General features: G+C 42.7%; 1 protein-coding gene across 1 annotated transcript; it reads right to left on the bottom strand.

The window, feature by feature from the left end:
* On the bottom strand, window positions 1-26,331 carry LOC145343784 (26S proteasome non-ATPase regulatory subunit 13-like). The gene is made up of 13 exons (XM_080190117.1): window positions 26,148-26,331; window positions 24,245-24,323; window positions 24,122-24,156; window positions 17,889-17,944; window positions 12,378-12,421; window positions 12,204-12,290; window positions 5,008-5,179; window positions 3,607-3,686; window positions 3,377-3,502; window positions 3,014-3,076; window positions 1,964-2,044; window positions 1,520-1,636; window positions 1-1,260 (listed from the first exon to the last, which is right to left on the bottom strand). Exons 1-13 carry the CDS (start codon window positions 26,243-26,245, stop codon window positions 1,165-1,167), a joined length of 1,134 nt encoding a protein of 377 aa, XP_080046243.1. The 5' UTR covers window positions 26,246-26,331; the 3' UTR covers window positions 1-1,164.
* Window positions 26,332-26,360: the final 29 nt, after the last annotated feature.

Below are 26,360 nucleotides of genomic sequence, written 5' to 3'. Positions count from 1 at the left end.
CACATTCTTAAACACTTTTATTTCATCTTAAATATTCTTGTAAAATGGATCACGTTTCATGATTTCAGTAATAACTTCATTGAACCTAACTAAAAAATGTTTAAAAAAAAGGGACAGGCAGGAGTGCAGCTGTTACATGGAACTGATGCCTCTACTTGATTGGGCAGTATACAAATTCCAGATAAACATACTGTTTCCTGCAGATCACAGAACAGTACTGGTACTTATTTTCATTCATTCTCAGGACATGGCAAGGCCAGCATTTATTGAGCATCTTTATTTGCTTTGAAGTGCTGGTGCGTCTTTTGAACTGGTGCAGTGGGTTTGACAGGGCTCAAATGTCTCGCTAAAAACTCTTCAGAGGGCCCTTGTACAGACAGGAGTTGAATAGGGACTGGAGTCGCATATTAGACTCGGATTTAAGAACGCAGTCTTCCTTCCCTATAAGGAAATTAATGAGGCAGTTGAGATTTTAGGACAATGGAACAGCTTCATGCTCACTTTTACTGAGCCCAGGTTTTTCAAACCAAATTCCCATTCCCTGATAGGGTCATGGTTCAGTAACATAACTGTTGCACTACATTATGTATACAGACAGCTACAGTGCAGAGTGACAGGGATATCTGATAAATCGGGATAATCGCAACCACAGAGGACAACTGAGAAGATGGAAGTGATTGCAATCAAATCTTTTCAGATACTTGTTAACTACAAGAATCAGTTCAAATCAATTTTAAATGTACCCTCTGCAAATTCAGTGCTTTCACTCTGCACGTTGCAATTTGCAAACAGAATTCAGTGGAATTGTAACTCCTGATCTGCTTGCAGCCAGTGGGCAGACAGCCTGGAACAGACAGAAAGCTGAAAGGATATCAATGGGCTACAATAAATGAGAACTTCCTGACATAAAAGGGACACAAAGTGCCAAATAATCAAAAGGACAAAGTCCAGGGCCATGTTGTTTTACAATATGGAACTTTGTTCCTTTGATAGCAATATTAAGAGAATGCAAAGCTAGTACTGTTTGTGATATGGAAGTACAGAAAGTAAACCCTCCCGTCCCAAGACATTAAAATACAGTTCATTTCTGAAAATGAGCCACTGAAATTTCTATCAATAATTTTAAAAAGAGCCAGGCGAGTTACTCCAGACAGAGAGCAGCGGTTAGGTTAGGATATCCTGTGCCTGATGTTCCACAAGTAATGCCACATTCTTCACGTCCTCACACCAGTAGTCCAATCTCTCCTTCATCCCTTTAATCTGCAACATTAAGAGGTAGTTATTAATACACAGGGGTTGTATCAACAGCGAATCATGGCATAAACTGACAGTGCAAAGACAAACAAATCAGCAGACAGTTTAGATTAAAGGATCTTCCATCTGCCAGAAAGTGAATTTTAAACCAAATTACTTGTTTCAAAGAATCAGAGTGAAAACTGCCATCACTCAATCACATATATACTAATCATTGAAATTTTCTGCAACAACCACAGAAATTCCCCATCTTAAGGCAGTTTACCTGCTGTAGATCCAACACTCGGGGTTGAACCCATGTCATGTGCACGCGCTCATCCACCTCATCAATGCTGCCCTTCACTAGGCCAACAGAGAGTGCCTTCATCACGAGAAGCTCCACCTGTAAGATCACCAACATCAACTGTAACAGCTCACACAACACATCCAATCTCAGGCTACTCTGGTCAAAGAGCTACTTGCACAAGCTCGGACAGTCACACAAAAATGGGCAGTATGAGGGCAGGGTGGGACATAGGCTGGGGCAAGGGAGACACATGGGCCTCGATGGGGCTGGTCTCGGGAGGGGAATATATCAGTTGTGCCACTGCACTAAGCATCTGCAACAGAATTTCCTGTAATTTGGTAGTGATTGAAGATTCTTTTCTTTTAGAATCTATATTCTAAATGTTCCAATTAGTACAAATGTAGTTACATGAAAGGAACTCACCTCACCAACAGGAACCTTTGCAATCTGAGAAATCTCTTTAAATGTCAGCTGCCGGTGGTTGGCTGGACGGGTGAAAGTCATCTAAAAAGGAAGAGAGAAAAAAAACACAACCGAGGATCACTTCCTATTCACCTTGGAAATTCTAAATCATCCATCCTGGCAAGTGAGATATTGTTTAGAAACAGCCAACCCACAATCCAAAAACACAATTCTTTGAGGGAGTAACAGACATGTTCCATGGAGAAGTGCAGTGATGTAGTGTACACAGACTTCAGGAAAATTTTGACAAGGCACCACATGGCGCATCATACAGCTGATTAAAGGGAGACGATGGCCTGTGGTATTATCGCTAGACTATTAATCCAGAAACTCAGCTAAGGTTCTGGGCACTCGGTTTTGAATCCTGCCACGGCAGATGGCGGAATGTAAATACAATAAAAAATAAATATTTGGAATTAAGGATTTACCTATGACCATGAAACCATTGTTGGAAAATCCAATCTGGTTCACTAATATCCTTTAGGGAAGGAAATCTGCCATCCTTACCTGGTCTCCAGAGTCACAGCAATGTGGTTGACTGTGAACTGCCCTCAGGCAACTAGGGATGGGCAATAAATGCTGGCTAGCCAGTGATGCCCATGTCCCACAAATGAATTAAAAAAAAAGGATATGGCAATAAGGAAAAGACAGCAAACTGGAGTAAGAAATGATTAGAAGGGAAGGAACAGAGTTGGACTTGAAGGCAATTTATGTACAACAGTAATGCAAGACAGCAGGGGAAACTCGTTCACAAAGTTAATGCTGAGATTCACTTCACTGACTGCAAGCATTAATCTAAGCATCTGGAAAAGTATGTAACTTAAGGCCCTCCGAAGCCCATTTCAGCAGAAACCTTGAGGCAGACAAAACTGTTCACATTTAATTAACAGTCTGGTGAAAAAGGTCACTGAGGCAGCAAGTTAGCACAACAGTAGAGCCACACTGTAAATCCCAGGAGTGAGAGAGAGATGAAGAGGAATGGCTCAGAACAAGAAAAGACATTCAACAAACCTCCATCAGACAAAGGAGTTGGATTTTCTGCATAAGCCGCAGTTCATTGGCTCGTAGGTCAGGCTGTAATTATAGCGAAAATCAAATTAGATATCTCCATCTCTGACAACTCCAACCAAGTTACCCACAACCACCCCACATTCTCATTTCCCCCAACCTTGTTCCACTTTCTCTCTCTCCAACCTTGTTCTCCCCCTCTTCTCCAACACTCACTCAGTCCTGTCCCTTGCTTTCTGTCTCTGCCCACTACCCCAAACCCATCCATACATTCTGTCCCACACACTCTTCAACCCATCCCCTGCACCCTCTCCCCAATCCCACTGTGCATACCTGGCTCTCCCTTCCTCCCAGAAGATTATTTACCTGCTGGCCCCAAGATGCTTTGAGAGCTTGAAACTTCTCCACGTTGCCACTGTTGAAGGCATGCAAAGTGTCGATCAGCCACTGTTTATCTGTGGTCCGGAGAGATTCCAGCACAGGATGCATTAACTAAAAAGGACAGCAAGATCCCAGCATGAGGTACAATTTCACAAAGTAGTGTGTAGGGTAAATTTCACAAAGTAATCAAGTAAATACGCTACAAATACACTCACAAGTTCTCCAAAGTTGTAAACACCTTCGCCTAAAAGCCCAGCCAAACCGAGTGTGAAAGCTCTCTCCTGATGCTCAGCAACTGAATCAGGAAAACAAAATAAAAATCAAATTGTAGTCAGTCACCATGACATTGTGCGGCAAATCAATAAGCTGGAATTGTGGCCTCCCTGCGGTGAAGTATTTGGTGCTGAAACAAATCTTTCCAAAACCACTGCAAGCAAATGTTTGATACAAAGAACAACTTCGCAGAATAAAACCAGAGGAACAGATGAAGCAAAAATCTTCAACTATTTCTCAGACTAAAGCCCAGATCTTTGTAACAGGCCAACGTGAGAAATAAAACAATTCAGAAATAAACTAATGAAAACAAAGGTGTAAAATTGAAGTGAAATATTGCACTGGAGTTTCCCTCAAGACCAAAACAAGGATAAAACTCAGGAATAAAAGTTCATGATGACCAGCTGGGGAAAAAGACCAATGCTTCTCCAGTGTACCTTATAATGAAACACAGATAAGTACTGTGAATGCTTTAAAATCTGAAGCAATTTACAATCTATGCTTTGAATACAGAGGAGTGGGTTTGTTCTACTTAGAAGAGGGAAGTTTAAAAAGAATTCAATCAAGGTGTGCAAAATCATGGAGAATGTTAATGGAGGAAACAAAAGGCAGAACAGTTGTAGCAGCAGAATCACTAACCAGAGGACACAAATTAAAGATAGTGAAAGAACAAGAGATGATCTGAGGATATCTTTAATACAGTGAGTTGTGATCTTGAATGCATGGCCTGTAAGGTCGGTGAAAAAAGACCCAACAACAACTTTCAAAGGACAGTTGGAACTGTGTGTGAGAGGTGGTACAAATGACCAATCCCTTCCCGGAACAGGCACAATGAGCAAATGACACCCCCCCGTTCTAGATATTTAAAGTAAGGGTCAATCATTGTTGGAACCTTGGTTCAACGTCCTGCCCAAAACACATCCTCAATGCTGCCCCTCTGGCAGCACAGCACACCCTCAGCATTGCCCTGAAGTGTCCACCTCCACTATGCACTCTTGATTCTGAACTGAGACTTGAGTTTTCTGGTCGGAGACAGGATTGCTACTCATTGACACGACCACCACCCCCCACCCCCAAAGAAAGATAAGGTACTTAAATATATTCTTCTCAATGTTAAATGGTAACATGAATAAATGTAACCAGTTTGCAGTGTTCTACCACATAGGCAGAGATGGGATTCCAGGTTACAGTAAAAGGTGATAGCAGGCAAGAATTGGGTGGATGTCACTATATCGAGTAATGAGATGAAGAAACTTGGCTGAAGCTGTTTGTTGCACAAACATCTACGTAAGAAATACTGGAAAGGGTCGAGCATGAAAAACATTTTTAATGCTGTCAGTCACCTGGCAAATCTTTGATATCAATGCAGCCCAGGAAACGCAGAGCATCCTTGTAGTAAGAAGCATGATTCCCAACTATCTGGTAATACTTGCTGGACAGATCATAAAAGCGTCCGTGAACGGATGTCACACCAGGAAGGTTCATCAGCATCTCATCCACTTCCTCAATTGTTTTCTGGAAGAAAATCGATAAGAGTTCAAATTTTTATTCTCAAAAAGACTACATCCTTCCTGGAATTGAAACCAAACAGGATTAGGAATAAGATAAAGACCTAAATGAACAAAGCTGGTCAAGTTTATGATTTAACTTAAGACAATAGGAGGATATAGGACTGGATAAAACACACATATTTCATCCTCATTCACCTGCTCAAATTCAGAGCTTCAGCTCAGTACATCCCCTCCCAGGAATGATTGGAACAGGGTTCGAGCCCTGAAACATGCAAGAATGCCAGCTCTGTACTTTACTAACTACAATACCATTCCTAGAATATAACAATCCAAGAATAGACTTGTAGGGTCGTGCCCAACTTTCCCTCTGGTTCCGTCTCAGTCTACATTTTGCTGAAATTCCTGAATCATTTCTCTCTCAAGCTTAGTGATAAATTCGAAGTTAAATACCTTTTCCATCATATCTGGGATACAAAACAAAGCTATTAACACGTGCCCCACATACATTAGGGATAAATCAGGTGTACATTACCTTTGATGACTGCTATGTAAAATTTCCATTTACTCTTTCCAATGATTGATCTATGGCTCTCTTCTCTATTCTATAATTTACAGAATTCAGATACTCTTATGTTTAGACTCTACCTCCTAATCCTATATAGCCTAACTAGTGAAAAGATTTTTCTATCAATTTTTGTTGTTCTTTTTAATTTCTTCAATCAGCCCTTAACCTTCTAAATTCCAAAGAACCGAACCCAAACTAATGTAATCTCTGCTTGTACTTTAATGCTTAAAGTCCTGGTGCCACTCTGAAATCTACACTGGCTCTCATTCAAGATCCACATATCCCCCTAAGGTGTGGTATCCAGAACAGCTCTCAGTCCTCCAGGCATGCTGGAGCAGGATCTTTCCCTCCTTGAATTATATTCCCTTGGATATAAATTGCAGCACTCCATTAATCTTTTCAATTATTTCCTGTACTTGTTCGTGACATTTTAACACACTAGTAAACGGAAACCCAAGTCTCTTTGAGCTCCCATTGTTCCTGCCTTTTCGCTCAATTAGGAAGTATCAAGTTCTATCCTTTCCCCACACTCCTCCACAAAGAGATGACTTCACACTTGGCAAAACTGCAATGTCAGTTTTGCCAGTTCACATCATTTATCAATATCTCTTTGTAATTTTACGCTTCCATTTACACTGCTCATCTGTAATCATCAAGCTTAGTTATGTAGTTCTCTGCCCTAACATCCAAGTCACATTTTGAGGCCCCAACATAGATACTCAGGACATCAGTCTCATTTTGTTATTGTTAGAATATTAAGACTGAGTTTTCCCTTCACAAAATGGAAGGACACAGCATGATTCGTATGTTTAGATTTTTTTTAGACGTTTACCTTGGAGATGACAAGAAGCAAGCCTCTGAAATCTGAAAACTGAAAAAGGACTCTGGCTGGAAATCACACTGGGAGAGAAAAAAACCATGAACCTGATTTTAAAGGCAGTCTTATACCATGCCTAAAGTTGTGTGTGGCTATCAACTTGCAGCCAGAGAACCCTCATCTGAGCATAACTGGTCTGCATTTGGAGCTGCAAAGCACAGACCAGTTGGTGGAAACCACCCCCCACAATGTCCACTGAGACTTTATAAAATGAAGGATAACGAACATCCTCCAACGATCACGTCTGCAGAGGAATTCTGTGAGCGCATGTGCGCTGGGGGAATTTTTTTTCGGAAGAGATGGTTGCAATCAGAAGGTGTAACCATCCGTGTGTTAATCAATACTTGCAACTTGTTAAGAGTTTGTTTTTTAAATAAACCCTTGTTCTGAGTTTATTGAAAGAAGCCTGGTTAAAGATTCTTACTGACGAGGCCAGAGAAAAGGTAAATAAGCATTTGGTGAGCAAAACTGAACTTTTAAATTAATCGTACGACCTGCAGAGGTGCTGGATAGTGTGCACACTACTCCTATTCTAGTTGTATCAGTCCCTGCCATTGTCCCGACTCTGTTCTTTGCTGCTCAGCCAATTTCCTAATCAGGACAATATTTTGCCTTCAACTGCAATTAATCTCTTATGAGGGACTTTATCAAATACTTATTGGGAATTCTTACAAATATCTATAGATACTCCCCGCTTCAACACTTCAGTCAAAAAATTCAATCTGATTTATCAGCCAAGACCAATTCTCTATAAATCAATGCTGGCTCTCTATATTCAGTCACCCTGACCATAATTATACCTTGATGCAATTTCTCAACTATAATTACATGGTTTCTCCACTATCGCCCTTAATTAGTTGAGTGACATGCACAATTTTTTCAACCTAAAGGAATAGTCTTCAAACCAAGAGAACTTAAGAAGGTTACACGCAAAGCACTGCAGATGCTGGAATCTGAAACAAAAACAGAAAATGCTGGCAAGTCCAAGCAGGTCTGACAGCATTTGTGGGGAGAGAATAGGGCCAATGTTGAGTCTAGATGATCCTTCGTCAGAGCTCTGTTCTCTTCCCACAGATGTGGTCAGATCTGTTAAGATTTCCCAGCATTCTATTTGTTTCAGGAAGGTTACAGTTGAGGAATTTACAATCTTACCACCTACAGTATTTCCACATACCTGACACCACATAGATGGCGCAGGCAAGGCAGCAGCTCACTACCACCCTCTCAAGGACAATTAGGGCAAAAAAGTGCTGGCTTTGATAGCAATATTCACATCTCATGAAATAATAAAACTTAACATGTTTATTGTGGCTCTTATCACCAGTGTTATCACTCATTGCTGTTCTGTGTATTTTACACAAGGATCTGTGCTTTCTTTTTACATTTCTGTATTTTTTTTGTCTTATATTGTCTCTCACCTTTAGTTCACCATGGATGCTTTTTTGGCCACAGGAGCTCCTTATCCCTTAGAGATATAGACTGCGCTTATAGCACGTTGCATTGCTTTCTGAACATCTCCCATTGATTTTGTGTCACCTTACCCAGTCTGTCTTATCTCTGTGAAGTAAGTCCTATCTGAATCCAGAACCTTATTAGTGTGACATATGTCGCACTTTCAAACATTATGGTATGTTCAATCACATTACAATCACGATTAAGTAAGTGTTCACACAATTCGGTTGTCATTAAGTTTGGTTCATTACACATTACTAAATTTAATATAGCCTGCCCCCTGTTGGCTCTATGATATTGTTGCAGAACTTGAACAGGCAAACTTCAGAAACTGACTTATACAAAAGCCAAGGAGACCATTTCCTCTGACTGTTTATGCAATCACCCCAATGACCCCTCCCCTTCTCACAGCACCTTCCCATGCTGATGCCAGGAGATGAAACATCTGACCTTTTACCTCCTCTCTCCTCAGCATACGAGGTCCCAAACAATCCTCCCAGGTGGAAAAGAAATCTAAGTGCACTCACTACCTTCAATTTAATATGCTCTATGCACTGTTCACAGCGCAGTCTGCTTTACACTGGAGAGACTGCTTTGCGAACATCGCCATTCCGTTTGCAAATAGGAACTCAAGTTTCTGATTACTTGTGATTTTAGTTCTCCACCCTGTTCTCGTATTGACCTCTGTCCTCAGACTCCTGTAGTGCTCGTTTCAATGCAAGCTCAAAAAAACAGCACCCCACCTTTTGACTGGGCTCTTTACAGCCTTCCGGCCTCAGCACCAAGTTAAACAATTTTAGAATGTAATCTCTCGCTGCCTCAATTCTGTTTCCTTTTGCAATGTGTGTTTTGGTTTTGATCTTGTTTTTGCAGTTTATCACAGCCAATGTGCCTTTTAGACACATTGTTTGTTTACTTGTTCCATTACCTCTCCCTTTGGCCTTGCACCACCAACTCCTTATCATTTAAGAACATAAGACATAGGTGTAGCAGTAGGCCATTTGATCATCAGCCTCAACTCCACATCTGTCTGCATCTCATATCTCTGGAATCCCTCTCAGCTTTAACAATATTCAATAATGGAACATCCACAACTCTGTGTAGAGAATTCTACAAACATATACCGCTCTGAGTGAAGTCAGTTCTCCTCACCCTTGTCTCAAATGATCAGGCCCTTATCCTGAAACTGGGCCCCCATGTTTTAGATTCTCCAGTCAGAGGAAACATCCTCAGTATCTATCCTATCAAATCCGTTCAGAATTTTTCATGCTGGAATGAGATCACTTCACATTCTTCTAAATTCCAGAAAGTATAGGCTTGATTTACTCAGTCCCTCATCACTTGATTGCCCAAACTGAAATATGTACAATCTGAAAGCTATTATAGAGACATGGCTACAGCATTACAAAGGTTGGGACCTGAATACTGATGGACACAAGTCAATTCAGGAGGACAGTAAGCTAGAAACAGGTGGAAAGAATGATAGCATTCACACAATAGAGGGGGATGAACTCAGTACAGGAAACCAACACGTAGAAGTGGTTTGGTTAGAGATTAGAAATAACAACGACAACAAGTCACAGTGGGTGTAGTGTACAAAACCCTTAGCAGTAACTGCATGGTAGGACGGGAGTTTTAAGAAATAAATAATGGGACTTGTCAAAAGTTTGGGGGATTTTAATCTACGTATAGGCTGGAAAAATCAGATGGGCAAAGGTAGCCTAAATGCAGAGCTCAAAATGTTTTTAAGATATTTTCTTATAACAGCATGACTTGGAGACAATTACACAAGACTTGGTATTGTGCAATAAATAAACAATAAGGAGTTGGTGGTGCAAGGCCAAAGGGAGAGTAATGGAACAAGTGCACAAACAATGTGTCTAAAAGGCACATTGGAGGGGGATAAATTTGATGATCAGCCATGATCAAAATGAATGGCGGAGCAGCTCTAAAGGCCAAATGGCCTACTCCTGCTTCTAGTTTCTAGATTTCTAATACACACAATAGATTTCCATGGAGAGGTTCCACCAATTCTGGTTAACTAAGTTAAAGATTGTATTAAACTCAAAAAAAAAGGTTGTGCAAGAATGGGTGGTAGGTCAGAAAGTTGAATAGAATATTTAAAAAACAGCACAGAATGACAAAGGTTAATGAAGGAAAATCTGTGTACAAGAGATGTAAATATAAAAAGATAGCAAGACTTTCCATAAATATTTTAAAAAGAGTTAACAAAGTGAACATTGTTCTTATAGAAAGTGCGTCTACGGAATTAATAATGGAGAATAAGGAGATTTTAAGTGAATTGAACAAGTATTTTGCATAAGTCATCGCTACAGAGGATGCAAATAACATCCCAGAAATAACTGTAAATCAACAAAAGGGAGAGAGGAACTCAGGAAAATTACCATCACCAAGGAAGTGGTCTTGTGCAAATTGTCGCAGAGTGACTGACTGACAATGTCTGGCTTCTGATGGATTTTGTCCTAGGGGCTAGAAGGAAGTGGCTGGTGAGACAGTTGATGCAAGGGTTTTAATTTTCTGAAATTCCCTAGATTCGGGTAAGGTTTCATTAAAGTAGCTAAAGGAGAGCATCTCAAAGAATGACAGGGCAAACTACAGGAAAGAGATAATCTGGTGAAAAGGTGCAATGATAATCATCTCTCCCACAATGTCAGTAAAACAAAGGAGATAGTCATCAAGGGGGGGCGGTTTAGAACGGAGTTGAGGAGGAACTTCTTCACTCAAAGGGTGGTGAATCTCTGGAATTCTCTCCCCGTTGAAGTGGTGGAGGCTGCCTCGCTAAATATTTTTAAGACGCGGGTTGATGGGTTTTTGATAAGAGAGGGGATTAAGGGTTATGGGGAGAGGGCGGGAAAGTGGAACTGAGCCACGACAGATCAGCCATGATCTTATTGAATGGCGGGACAGGCTCGAAGGGCTAGATGGCCTACTCCTGCTCCTATTTCTTATGTTCAACTTCAGGAAATGTAGTGGAGGATATGCCCCTATCTACATCAACCATGATGAAGTAGGAATGGTCGAGAGCTTCAGGTTTCTAGGTGCTCAAATCACCAATCTGTCCTGGTCTCTCCACACTGGCACTATGTTAAGAAAGCCCAAAGCCTCTATTTTGTCAGGAGGCTAGGGATGTCCACTATGACTCACACCAATTTTTACAGATGCACATAGAAACCATCCTTTCCTGATGTATCACAGCTTGGTATTGCTCCTATTCTGACCAAGACTGCAATAACCTACAAGGAGTTGTGAACGTAGCCCAGTCCATCACGCAAACCAACCTCTCAACTATTGGCTGTCTACACATCCCAGTGCCTTGGAAAAGCAGCCGGCATAATCAATGAGCCCACGCAACTCGAACATATTCTATTCCATCTTTTTCAGTCAGGAAAAGGATACAAAAGTCTGAGGTCACATATCAACTGACTCAAGAACACCTTCTGCTGTCTGACTTTTGAATGGACCTATTATATCTTAAGCCGATCTTCCTCTTCACGCTATCTGTAACTGCAACACTATTCTGCACCCACTCGTTCCTTCTCCCCAATGTACTCTATGAACAGTATGTTTTTGTCTGTAGAGCGCAAGAAACAATACTTTTCACTGAATCCCAGTATATGTGGCAATAATGAATCAAATACTCACCTCTGAAAGACAGTTTTGTGCCTTCTCTGAACCAGCAAAGGGTGTTTTCCCAGACTTGGCTTCTAAGCTGTACTGTCCGATAACCACATTGGATTTTACTTAGAGTTACTAAAATGCATGTTGTTTGGGAAAAGGGAATCTTAGCAAGTTCACGGAATCTGGGTATATTTTGGGAACAGGAAGTTAATTTCAGATAATGCTGTATGTTTAGTTATTAATATACTTGCGTGTAATTTATTCTCTCGTCATGTGTTTTTTCTGCTTTAATAACTATTATTTACTATTGCATTGGTTCCTCGTTGGGTTGTATATTGCTCCTCATATTATTCCAAACAAATATACACACTAAGAAGTTGCAGCAATATTAGTAGCGTTCTTAGCACAGAAATATAGTGATTTATCCTTGCTGCATTTGGAACTGTTCTCCATACAAAAAAAGATAAAAACAAGGACTCAAATGTCATGCTTTACCTTTGTCACTGGCAGATCTCCAACATTTAACTTCAGAGCACCAATAGCCGTTTTACAGAGAATTACTGCCTCATCACTGGATTTGACCTAAATTAAATGAAAGCATGCGAAAAGTGAATAGAATCAAAAAATTAAAATGAATTAAACAAGCGCTACACAACATAAAACACTCACCTTTTCTTTTGTTTTTTCTAAAAATGTTAGGGCGACATTAGGATCTACAATTGAACACAAGGCACATCAATCACCAAAGAAACATGAAGACTGATCAATGATTTAATTACAGTTTACAGAGACCAATATACACTTCTTATTGACTAGCCTTAAGACCTTTTTTAAAAAATAGGTGCAGACGATTAACTTACTCCCTCCCTGGTGGCAGTAATCTAGTTAAACAGGTTATTTCCTTGTCTAAAAAGTGAGTGCATGCTCCTGACATGCCGTAATATATTTGGGTCCATTGTTTCTAGTCATGAGGTAGTGATTGCTAGGTCTGAGCACTGGCTGCTGAAAACCACATGAACCTCCCAGCCGTGTTGGAAATCAATTTAGGACATGGCCAACCTCCAACACCAGAAAATTCAAAAACTGGGGAGCAGAAAACAGAAACAGAGTGCCAATTGTCTCAGAGGTGATTAGTCAGGACTGCACAAGCTGCATTTGGTTTGAAGGTTTTAATCCCAACAGCCCTCAATCCTACTTTATTTGTTTAATGCCCCAGTCTAAGCTGATATTTGTAGCAAGATTTCAAACTATACACATCTATGATTGGCTAGTTTCACCATTTGAAACAGGGAATCCTTAAATATTTAGTACTGGTTGAGCAGAAATTTGACCTAAATAAACATCGGCAAGACCTGTAAATAATTGGAAGGACCCCTACAAACTCTATTCCGTACAAACATGGGACTTAGAAGCAGAAATGGCCATTCAGTAAGAACACTGCTGATCTCATTGAGGTCTTAACTTCACTTTCCTGTCTGCCCACGGTAACCTTCAATTCCTTTGTCTATCAAAAATCTGCTTTTCTGATGAAGAGCATTTTGCATAATCATCTCCGAAATATTTTTCATCTCCATCTGAAAAGGTAGACCTTTTATTCATGAGCTGTGTCCCTTAGTTCTGATCTTTCCCATAAAAAGGAAGAGGCTGACTAGGGTGAACGTTGGACCCTTAGAGGATGAGAGGGGGGACTTAGTGGTAGGGGATGGGGAAATGGCTGAGGCCTTGAATAACTTTTTTGTATCAGTCTTCATGGAGGACGTCGTGAATAATTTGCCGGGTGTTAGCGACGGAAAGATGGTAGGAGTGGAGGGCCTGAATGACATTATTGTTACTAGAGAGGCAGTGCTCAAAAGATTGGAGGGACTGATTGTGGACAAGTCCCCAGGACCGGATGGAATGCATCCAAGGGTTCTGAAAGAAATGGCGGAGGTGATAGTGGATGCCTTGGTGATTATTTTCCAAACCTCGTTGGATTCCAGGGGAGTGCCGGAAGACTGGAAAACAGCTAATGTTACGCCGTTGTTTAAGAAGGGTGGCAGGCAAAAGACAGAATTATAGGCCGGTTAGTTTAACGTCTGTTGTAGGTAAAATGTTAGAATCCGTGATCAAGGAGAAAATAGCGAGGCATCTTGAGGAGAATTGTTTGATAGAGCAGACGCAGCACGGTTTCGTTAAGGGGAAGTCGTGTCTGACGAATTTATTGGAGTTCTATGAGGATGTGTCTAGGGCAGTGGATAGAGGAGAGCCGGTGGATGTGGTCTTTCTTGATTTTCAGAAGGCATTTGATAAGGTGCCGCACAAGAGGTTATTACAGAAGGTCGGGGGGCATGGAGTTGGGGGTAGGGTGTTAGCGTGGATAGGGGATTGGCTGTCAAATAGGAGGCAGAGTGTGGGGGTCAATGGGTGCTATTCGGATTGGCGGTTGGTGACTAGTGGAGTGCCCCAGGGGTCGGCGCTGGGGCCTCAGCTATTTACCATTTATATAGATGATCTGGAGGAGGGAACCGAGTGTATGGTGTCGAAATTTGCTGATGACACCAAGATTGGAACGGCAAATTGTGCGGAGGGTGTGGAAAGTCTGCAGAAGGATCTAGATAGGCTGGGCGAATGGGCCAGGAAATGGCAAATGGAATTTAATGTTGGCAAGTGTGAAGTTGTCCACTTTGGTAGGAATAATGGTAGGAAGGACTATTACTTACATGGCGAAAAACTGCAGCATGCGATGGTGCAGAGGGACTTGGGGGTCCTTGTGCATGAGTCGCAAAAACCCAGCCTGCAGGTGCAACAGGTGGTCAGGAAGGCGAATGGGATGCTGGCCTTCATAGCGAGGGGGATTGAATATAAAAGTAGGGGGGTCTTGCTGCAACTGTACAGGGCACTGGTGAGGCCGCAGCTGGAGTACTGTGTGCAGTTTTGGTCGCTGCACTTACGCAAGGATATTTTGGCCTTGGAGGGAGTGCAGAGGAGGTTTACTAGGCTGACACCGGAGTTGAGGGGGGTTGAACTATGAGGAGAGGCTGAATAAACTAGGCTTGCACTCGTTAGAGTTTAGAAGAATGAGGGGAGATCTCATTGAGACATATAAGATGATGAATGGGATGGATAGGATAGAGGTGGAGAGGCTCTTCCCACTCAGAAAAGACAGTAGGACTAGAGGGCACAGCCTCAAGATAAAGGGGGGGTTTAGAACAGAGTTGAGGAGGAACTTCTTCACTCAAAGGGTGGTGAATCTCTGGAATTCTCTGCCCGTTGAAGTGGTGGAGGCTGCCTCGCTAAATATATTTAAGACGCGGGTTGATAGGTTTTTGATAGGCAAGGGGATTAAGGGTTATGGGGAGAGGGCGGAAATGTGGAACTGAGACACGACAGATCAGCCAATGATCTTATTGAATGGCGGGGCAGGCTCGAAGGGCTACTCCTGCTCCTATTTCTTATGTTCTTAAAGGGAGACATCTTCTCAACATCCATCCTGTCAAGTCCTCTCAGAACCTTATGTTTCAATGAGATCACTTCTTATTCTTCCAAAGGTTCAAGCTTTCTTCGCAAGACAAGTCCTTCATCCACGGAATCAGAATGAACGTTCTCTGAACTGCTTATTTTCAAGTAAGGTGACCAAGTTACTCCGAACGTGTTCTCACCAACACCCTGGACAGCTGCAGTAAAAGTTCCTGCTTTTATATTCCTTTCCCTTTCGTTAAACCCAGCAAGCTTTTAAGTTTAATTTTTTAATTTAGTTAAGGCATCATGATCAGCATGGGCTTGGAGGGCCAAAGGGGCTGCTCCTGTGCTGTACTTTTCATAAAAATCATGAAATCTCTATAATGACGGAGGCCACCATTTGGCCCATCGAGTCTCCAACAGAGCATCCCACCCAGACCCTATCTCTGTAACCTCACATCTTGAGTAGCTGAGGGACAATTTAGCATGGCCAATCCATCGAACCTGCACATCTTTGGACTGTGGGAGGAAACTGGAGTACCTGGAAGGAACTGACGCAGTCACGGGGAGAACATGCAAACTTCACACAGTCACCTTGGTCCCTGGCGCTTTGAGGCAGCAGTTCTAACCACTGTGCCGCCATTTCTTTATTCTCTTTGGTCGTTCCATTTACCTTGCTGTACCTTCAAATTATTTTTGAGATTCAGGTACCAGGACACCCTGATCCATCTGCACCAAATTCTGCATTTAAATAGTATACAACTTTTCTATTTTTCCTGCTAAAGTGGACAAGTTCACATTTTCCCACATTCTAATCCATCTGTCAATTTTTTGCCCATTTACTTCACCTTCATGTATCTATTGTAGACTAACTCCTCTTGATAACTTAATTCCCTACTTATCTTTGTGTTAACAGTGAATTTAGCTAACATACATCTGGTTGCTTCATCCAATACATTAATATACAGTTGAGGCCCCTACCTACCAACATGTTTCCTTCTCTGGCAACTGTTAGAGAGACTAAATCAGACTGTTTGGAACCTTGATTATACATTTGACCCCAAGATGAGTTTTGATCACATACTCATGCCACCACTATGACTTCCACTCCAGCTTCAGCTCATCTGCTGATGAAAACCTCACTCATACTCACCCTCCAAGTGTGACTAGTCCCGTGCACTCCTGGCTGGTCTCTCACATTCTATCCTTTACAACTTGAGATCACCCAACACTCTGGTGCCGTGTCCTCACTTGCACCAAGTCGTATTCACCTATCATCCTTTTGCTCCCCAAGCTACATTTTCATTCGTGTGTTCAAACCCTTCCATGGCCTCACCCCTATTTTGATAAACACCCCCAACCCCACAATCTCTGTACCTCCAATTCTTGTCTCCTGAGCATCCCTGATTTTAATCCACTAACCATGCTCCAAGCTCACCCTCTCTTTCCTTTCAGAGGTTCCTTAAAATAGCCACTTTGGCAAAACTACTGGCCATCTGTCGTCATATCTTATGTGGTTTGTAATAAATTTTTTTCTTTACAATGTTCCTGAGAAGCACCGAGGGAGATCCTATTACATTAAATGCAAACACAGTTTGCTACAGTTGTGAAACCAGGACACAAAAGAATCAGACGTCCAACCTACCTCATGCCTGGAGCATTTGGTCTCAGGGAGAATATATGGTCCTTAGAGGGGGAGCAGTACAGAATGATACCAGGATTGAAGAATAGTCAGGTTACACTAGCTCAGCTTTCCTTCCATTTAATATAGAAAATCAAGTTTGGTTTGTTGAAGATGATTAAAGGAGCTTCTACAGTAGTTGAAGAGTAATAATTTCCAATGTTAGGGACAGCTCAGAACAGTGGTGGGTAACCTGTGGTCCATCTGGCTCTGAGTTCGATCCATGAGGCATTTTGTTAACCATTGCCCACGCACTGATTTCCATGTAGTTTTTTTGCCTAACAGTATGACTGAAATGATACATGCATAAAGCAAAGTCCACGCTGATCACACATAACATTACCTGTGAGAAATGGGTGCTCAAAGAGTAAATATTTATTTTGTTTTTACCATTTGAAATTGATAGTTCTATTAGTATATGAATGAATAAACATTTTCTATAACACATCATGAAATATTGTGTATCAAACGTATTTAAAATTATAAACAGGGTCATGGTTACTGAAGTCGTCTGATTTCTGTCTTGCAGCCCACTCACGCTGCCCATTTACTAGCTTAGGTTTCCAATCACTAGACCACAACCATGGTGGGTTTGAAGCTTTCAAAACTAGAGGGCAGAGATTTAAGGAGAGAGGGGAGTGATACAAGTGTCCGGAGGGGCAATGTTTTCACAGAGGGTGGTAAGTGTCTGGAACAACCTGCCAGAGGTAATAGTAGACGCAGGTACAATTTTGACTTTTAAAAAGCATTTAGACTGTTACATGGATAAGATGGATTTATAAGGATATGAGCCAAATGCAGGCAATTGGAATTAGTTTAGGGGTTTAAAAAAAGGGGGCATGGACAAGTTGGGCCGAAGGACCTGTTTCCATGCTGTAAACCTCCACGACTCAGACTTAGATGAAAGATATATGTTGGGCAAACGCTTTGAGGGATATGGAGCCAGGACAGGAAAAATGGAATTGATGGCCAGTCTGGCCAAGATTTAGTTGTATTAAAGAATAAGTTTGTGGAGGTTAGTGGCCTCACGCCGTTCCTATGCTGAGGAGGAACAGACTCACCTGTCATTTGTCGCACAACATGTAGAACAATTTCCACAAGAGACAGAGGGTTAATCCTGTAACAATACATTGTAAAAAGGATTTAGTCTGAAGAGTTTTGATTTAAAGTAATACCACAATCGGTTTCTCCTTTCCCAGTCCAGCTACACTCCCATGCCAAACTTCTATCAACAACAATGTCACTCTCCAAATCAAGTTGGGAATCACAAGGCCATGATGTGTGTTTGGTCAGGTTTTTTTTTTGACTCTAGAAACACCATTTCCTGCAAAATACTTTCAAGGATTCTAAGCTCACAAGTGTCACAAAGATCTTTACAATCAATTAAGTAGTTTTTGTGAATGATGGCCATTATCGTACTGCAGGAAATCAAAGAATCATAGAAACCTGACAGTACAGAAAGAGGCCATTCGGCCCATTGAGTCTGCACTGACCACAATCCCACCCAGGCCCTATCCCCATATCCCTGCATATTTTACCCACTAATCCCTCTAACCTACGCACCTCAGGACACTAAGGGGCAATTTTAGCATGGCCAATCAACCTAACCTGCACATCTTTGGATAGTGGAGGAAACCCACACAGGCATGAGGGGAATGTGCAACCTCCACACAAACAGTGACCCAAGCCAGGAATCGAACCCAGGTCCCTGGAGCTGTGAAGCAGCAGTGCTAACCACTGTGCTATCGTGGTGCCCCAATGCAGCAATCAAATCAGAAAACATCACGGCATAGTGGCAGAGGTTAGCACTGCTGCCTCATGGCACCAGGGGCCTGGGTTCAATTCATGGCTTCGGTGACTGAGAGAGTCTGCACGTTCTCCCCATGTCTGCCTGGGTTTCCTCTAGGTGTTCTGGTTTCCTCCCACAATCCAAAAGGCATGCTGGTTAGGTGCATTGGCCATGCTGAATTCACCCTCAGTGGATCCTAACAGGCGCCGCAGTGTGGCGAATTAGGGGAATTTCACAGTAACTTCATTGCAGTATTAATGTAAACCTACTTGTGACAAATAAATAAACTTTAAAGACACTGGAAAAGTTTGAGTTCATTGAAGAGTTAGATGGTGCTTGACCAATCCAATTTATTTTTTGGTGAAGTAACAGAGGAGACTGATGAAGGGAAAGCAATGATGCTGTCTTTACAGATTTTAAAGCATTAGATGGAGTATCATATAAAAAGGCTGGCTAACAAAATCAAGTGTCATGAAATAGAAGAGTCAGTGGCATCATGCTGAATGAGTCATCTACAGCAACTGATGACGAATGCTGTAGTTAATGAGAAGTGGTGTGAAACATTAAATACGAGAGAGAGAGGAAGCACTAGAGGGACTGACATCCTTGATGGATAAATCACCAGGGCTGGATGGATTGTTTCCAGGCTATTAAAGGAAGATAGGGAAGAAATAACAGATGCTCTGAGGATCATCTTTCAATGCTCACTAGATACAGGCAAAGTACCAGAGGATTGGAAGCCTGCAAATATTGTATAATCGTTTAAAAACAATGCGAGAAATAGGCCAAATAATTATGGGTTGGTCAAAGTGATTTAAGCATTCAGTTCATTCATTAGCATTATAAGAGGGTTTACATTAACACTGCAATGAAGTTACCGTGATAATCCCCTAGTTGGCACACACTGGCACCTGTTCGGGGACGCAGAATTTAGCGTAGACAATGCATCCAACCAGCACATCATCTAACCAGCAGTGGTGGACCAATTATTGGAATCAATTCTGAGAGCAAGGACGAATTGTCATTTAGACAGCATAGATTAATCAGGGATAGTCAGCATAGTCTATTTGTTGTGTCTTACTAACTCAAGGTAACGATAGCCATGTAATTGATAGTGAAGAGGATAGCTGTGGTCTCAAAAATTATATCACTGGTTTGGTTAAGTGGGTGGAAAATTGGGAAATGGAATTCAATGAAATGGTTTATTTTGGGAGGACAAATACACAATAAAGGACAAAGAACAGTTCAGCACACGAACAGGCCCTTCAGTCCACCAAGTCTGTGTCGGGAAGATGCTGAGATGGGGACAGAAAGTGCACGTCCACAGGTCCCTGAAGGTAGTAGGATGGCTAGATGAGGTTGTAAAGAAGGAATATGGAATGTTTTCCTTTATTGCATGAGGAATAGAATACAAAACCAGGGATGTAACATGCAACTGCATAAAATGCTGGTTATGCCACAGCTGGAGTTTAGCACATTGCTCTGGTCACCACATTACCGGAAGGCCATATGGATCTGGAGAGAGTCCAGAAGAGATTTACTAGAACATTGCCAGAGCTGGGAAAGATTAGGAAGGCTAGGGTTGTTTTCTTTAGAACAGAGGAGACAGAGGGTGGCTTGATTGAAGTATACAAAACTCCAACAGGCTTAGCTAGATAAGGAAGACTGATTTCCCCAGTGGAGAGATCAATCACCAGGGGGCACAGATTTAAGGCGATTGTCAGAAGATTGTATGGTTATCAGGAAAAACGTTTTCATCCAGAGGACGGCAGGTGTCTGGAATTTGTTGCCTGGATTGGTGGTTGAAGCAGAAATACTGAACTAGTTTAAAATGCACCTGAATATGTACTTTAATGTGTTAAGACTACGTACTGCATGCTGAAATATGGGACTATGATGGTTAGTTTTTTTAAAATCAGCTGGTGCAGACACTGAGTTGAATGGTCTTTTCCCATGCTGTATCTTTTCTACGGTTCTATGCAACACAAGTTTAAATCCTACAGGTGGAATTTAAATGTGATTAATTAATACAGCTAGAAAAAGTTATTTTTGAAAAATCAACCAAGGAACGACTGAATTGTTATAAAAACTCACTAGGTTCACTATTCTTTTGGAAAAGAAATCTGTCCCCCCCACCTGGTCTGGCCTCAATGTAACTCCAGACCTAAAGCAATATGGTTGACTCTTAACCGCCCTCCAAAATTGCTACGAAAACTACCCAGTGGTACCAGAGAAAAGTTAAAAGGGGATAAAAATAGATGACCAATTAGCATCAATCTAGGGACTAGAAACAACAGCACAACCTATCCAGCCATCCCTGTAAATTTCACTGTACCAACACCAGGTTCAGCACGATGGCACAATTTTTGTTGCCTCACGGCATCAGGGGTCTGGGTTCAATTCCCAGCTTGGGTCACTGTCTACACGGGGTCTACACATTCTCGCTCTGTCTGCGTGGATTTCCTCCAAGTGCTCCAGTTTTCTCCCACAGTCCGAAAAGCGTGCTAGTTAGGGGCACTGCCCATGTTAAATTCTCCCTCAGTGTACCCGAACAAATGCCGGAGTACGGCAACCAGGGATTCTCACAGTAACTTCATTGCAGTGTTAATGTAAGCCTACCTTGTGACACTAATAAATAAACTTTAAACTTGAGACAAAGTTTTGAAAGCTGTACCACAGTTGAGTCAAGCAACAACTTGAAATAGTCATAATTACAAAACTAGCTATTGGTTCCACAATCCTCCACCACTATTCCTGCCCAACTGTCGGAACAGACCCACCAGAGGGTGGAACAGGAGTTTGGTCAGGAGCATATTCGCCTGAAGGTCTGCAACATTGACTCTGAACCCCATTAACTCTCATGGCATCAGGTCAAATATGCACAAGGAAACCAACTGTGGATTACCATCAGCACTCTGTCAATGAATCAGTATTTCATGTTGGACACCACCAGGAAAATTCTGAGGGCAGCACAGGCACAGTGTACTCTTGGTGGGAGGCTTCAATGCCCATCAGCAAACGTGACTTGGTAGCACAAGTAGTGACTGAGCCAGCTGAATCCCGGAAGACATCTGCCAGACTGAGCTTGAAGCAGGTTATGAGGGAAGGAAGAGGAAAGACTTGTTTGACCTAGCTGTCACCAATCTATCAGTTGCAGATGCATCTCTCTACGACTGTATTGGTAAAAGTGACCATCGCACATTCTACGTGGAGACAAAGTCCCATCTATACACAGCCTTGAAACAAATTTTGAAAAATGAACTGAACTCAAGTGGTAAGATGAGATTGCTGCCCTCATCATCAAGGCAGCATTCAGTTCCAGCAAAACTGAAATCAATGAGATTCAGGAGAAAATTCTGCCACTACCTAGAGTCACATCTTACACGGGGAAAGGTAATTGTGACTGTTGGAGGCCAAATACCTGATCTCAAGTCATCACTGGAAATTTCCCAGGTACTGACCTAGGTCCAACTTTCTTCAGCTACTTCATTAATGATCTTCCCTCCATCACAAGGTCAGATGATGGATGTTTGCCTATGATTGCACAATATTCACACCTCATCGGATACTGAAATAGTCTGTGCCCACATGCAGCAAGACAGCATTCAGGTTTGGGATGCCACACAAATGTCAGACACAAGTGTCCAACACAAAATAATCTAATCACCTCCCCGTGACATTCAATGGTATTACTATCACCGAGTTGCCAACATCATCATGAGTGTTACTATTGACCAGAACGTGAACTTGACCGGCCATGTAACTACCAGTGCTGTGGCTGCAAAAGCACAAGAATGTAAGAAATAGAAGCAGGCATAGGCCACCAGGTTCTTCAGTCTGCCCTGCCATTCAATGTGATCATGGCTGATTAGGCCAGTCTCAACTCCATGTCTGTGCCATTTCCCCATAGACCTCTATTCCTTGATCTATGAAATATTTATCTACCTCCACTTTAAATACTTCTAATGATCCAACCCCCAACACCCTTTGGGGCAGAGAATTCTAGAAGTTCACCATCCCTCTCATTCCAGGCCAGAGGTTAGAAATACTGCAGTGAGAAAGTCTCAAAGCCTGTTGATTGTCTAAAGCAGGGGTCTCCAAACTACGATCTGCGGACCACATCCAGCCCACATCCAGATCGGAGTTTGGAGACCACTGGTCTAAAGAAGGGGTGTGATGTAATGCACCCCAGTTAACTGGATGGGTTCCACACCATTCAGGACAAAGCTGCTCACTTGGTGGGCACTGATCTAACATCTTAAATATCCACTCCCTCCAACATCAGCATACAGTGGCAACAGTGTGAACCATATAAAAGATGCACTGCAGCAACTCTAAGTCCTCTGACAGTACATTCCAAACCCATAACCTCGACTGCTAAGGAGAAGGGATAAAAAAAGTTTAGGGACAGAAAACAGCGAGTTGTGGTTAATGGTTGTTATTCAAACTGGAGGATAACGTGCGGTGTTTACCAAGGGTTAGGCTACTACTTTTTTTGATAATAGCGAGGATGATCCTAACTGACTGCAACAGAAGATGGATCGGCTAGCTGAATAAGCAGGTAAGTGGCGGATGGAATTTAATAGTGAAGTGTGAGGTCATGCATTTGGCAGAAGAGAGTGGGGAAGGCAATAGCAACTTATTCTAGACAATGCTCAAATTCAGGAGGTCCTGGGACTCATGTGCATTGACCTTTGAAGTTGGCAGGATATAGTGCAAAAGTAATTAGCACAGCATAAGAGATCTTGGGTTCCTTAGAGGTATGAGTAAAGAAGCTGATTATGCTGTTATGTTGTTATGCTAAGCCTTTATAAAACTCTGGCTAAGTTGCAAGAAGAATATTTCATCTAGTTCAGTTTGCTGAAGTGAGTCCCTGGGAGGATGGGATGGGGGAGGAAAGATCTCAGTGGCTACAAGGGTAGTGGAAATGGAAAAGGCGATTCCAAAAAAGGGAGAAAATAAACTTGTAGGATTTGCCAATAGAGCAGGGGACTAAAACTGTGGCACGTGTCTTTCGAATAGTCTCTTTCTGTGCATAGCGTCTCTATGATTTTCAAAAACCAAAAGCGCACACAGGACATACAGTATAGATTCGCTAGGATGATGCCACGGATAGAAGCTTGGGTTAGGGCAGACTGGAATCACTGGGACTGCTTCCCCTGAAGCAAGGATGGTCAGAGGAAATTTAACAGATTTTAAATTGCAACATGTTTTGACAGTGAAAAGACTTCAAGAAATTAGTGCACAGAAGATTGGGGTACAAAATGATTTGAAACACTGAAGATGAGAAAGAGACAAGCGAAGCTGTTCAATGGAAAAACTGAGCAAGTAATTAAGGCAGGAAAAATACAAAGACACTGGCAGAGATTGAGGTTAATTTGAGATTACCTTAGCAGACAAGCTAATGCAGACAAGGATGGGCTGAATTGCCTCCTTCCATGCTGTTAAATTCCAAACAAGTGTACAATTGATAAGTTATAGGCATAATTAAAATTTACTTCTTACCTGTGCTCAAATTCACTAATAAAATTCTCATAAAGCTGCAAAAGAAAATGTTTTATTATGTAACGTAAAAAGAGCAAACTAAATTGTTTGCATTAAAAGGTACATTGCGAGCAAATTGCCTACCTTGATCAAACCATCACCTGTTGCAAAACAGGGGTTTTGCACAAAGTTCTGCAGTCGGACTGTGAGTTGGTGCCACAATCTGTTGTTAAAACAAAACAGGGTTACAAAGTAGACACAGCCAGAGCAGTCAACACCTTCCGAAGGGAACCAGCAATAGCTAAACTAACCCTCACTGCTGCAGCTGTATCCCAAGTCACCTATCATGCAAATCCTCATAGAATCCTGCAAGTCCTTCAGCCCACCACCCAAATCCCTCTCGCCAGATAACCCATTTCCTATTACATCTCTTCCAACCCCAAGGACCCTCCACTTCATGACCCAAATCCTCCCAGAACAACCATCCCCATCTCAATCACCACCATCCAGACTCCCTAGTTCCTCCCATCCTATTAAACAAATTCTCTTGCCCCCAACCTCATCAATCTGGACTCCCAAACCACTCTCCAGATCTCAACACTCAGATCCCCACCTCATCACCCTGACATCTAACCCCCCACCCCATGACCAACGTCATCTCCCTATCACCTGGACCACCTCCTCAATCCTACAAGGCTGTATTTTCAGCCCCTTACTATACTCTTTATACTGCTATGATTGTGTGGCCAAATTTCCCTCCAACTCAATTTTCAAGTTTGTTTGAGATCCGACCCAGTAATGACGATAGAGTACAGGAATGAGAGAGAATCTGGTGGACTGATGTGACAACAATAATCTCTCCCTCAATATCAACAAAACAAAGGATATCGTCATCGACTTCAGGAAGCATAGTGGAGAACGTGCCCCTGTTTACATCAACAGAGACAAAGTAGAAATGGTCAAAAGCTTCAAGTTTTTAGGTGTCCCTATCACCAACAACCTGTCCTGGTCACCCCACCCAAACTATAGTTAAGAAAACCCACCAATGCCTCCACTTTCTCAGAAGACTACGGAAATTTGGCATATCAGCTACGACTCCCACCAACTTTTAAAGATGCACCATAGAACGCATTCTTTCCAGCTGCATCACAACTTGGTATGGCTCCTGCAAGACCGCAAGAAACTACAAAAGGTCTTAATGTAGGTCTTAATCCTCCCATCCATTGACTATCTACACTTCCCACTGCCTTGGCAAAGCAGCCAGCATAATCAAGGACACCATGCACCCCAGCCATTCTCTCTTTCACCTTCATCTGTCAGGAGAAAGATACAGGAGTCTGAGGTCACACACCATTAACACAAGAACTGCTTCTTCCCTGCTGCAGTCAGATTTTTGAATGGACCTATTTTGCACTAAGTTGATCTTTCTCTACACCCTAGCTATGACTGCAACACTACATTCTGCACTCTCTCGTTTCCTTCTCTACGAACAGTATGTTTTGACTGTATAGCGTGCAAGAAACAATACTTTTCCTTGTATGTTAATACACGTGACAATAATAAATCAAATCGAATCAATCCTCATTCCCCTGACCTCTTCCCTGCCCTCCCCACAGAATGGCCAAGATCATTCCCCCATCACTCCTCCCCCCTCCAACCACCCAGACCCCCCGTTCCTGATTCCACCCCCCCTCTCTCTCCCCCCCCCCCCGTCTCATTATCCAGATCTCTCTCTCATCCCCCCCCCCACCATCCCTCCCGCCCCCAATTACCCAGACCCCTGTTCCTGACTTCCCCCCAGATCCCATTACCCAGATTTCTCTCTCTCTCTCCCCCCACCACCAGGCCTTAACCCTGACTCAGGATCTCAACGTCCCGGGGCCAGTATGGGCGGGGAGACTCAGGGAGAGGCACACCAGGGCCGGGGTAGAGGCAGATGGCCCGGGCAGTGACTCAGCGGGAGAGGGGCTGAGGGGGATCGGGGGGGGGGGGGGGGAGGGGGTGGTGGTTAGGGAGGCTGTGTCCCGCTCGGGCTCCGGGCGCTCACTTCTTGTTGTAAAGATCCTCCATCTGCTGCCAGTCGGGGCCCAGCTCCCCGGCCCCGCTCTGCTGCTGTTGCTGCAGAAAGCCGCTCACGTCCCGCATGGTGCCGGTGTGTGTGTGGGTGTCCGTCCTGAGGGAGGTGATGTCCGCGGCCTGTCTGCTCCGGCTCACCGGCGCCTCGGCCTCAATCCTCTCCCGGAAGTCCCACCCGGCAGGA

Source organism: Carcharhinus amblyrhynchos, chromosome 6 (assembly GCF_965287045.1).
Source record: "Carcharhinus amblyrhynchos chromosome 6, sCarAmb.v2.hapA, whole genome shotgun sequence".
NCBI lineage: Eukaryota > Metazoa > Chordata > Chondrichthyes > Carcharhiniformes > Carcharhinidae > Carcharhinus > Carcharhinus amblyrhynchos.
This window is presented reverse-complemented; position numbering and strand designations above follow the sequence as displayed.

Coding starts and splice junctions, on each gene's coding strand:
- LOC145343784 (XM_080190117.1), bottom strand. CDS start 26,245: ATGCGGGACGTGAGCGGCTTTCTGCAGCAACAGCAGCAGAGCGGGGCC. Junction 17,945..24,121: donor ATTAGTGAATTTGAGCACAG/GTAAGAAGTAAA, acceptor GTATTGTTACAG/GATTAACCCTCTGTCTCTTG. Junction 1,637..1,963: donor CAAAGGTTCCTGTTGGTGAG/GTGAGTTCCTTT, acceptor GTGATCTTACAG/GTGGAGCTTCTCGTGATGAA.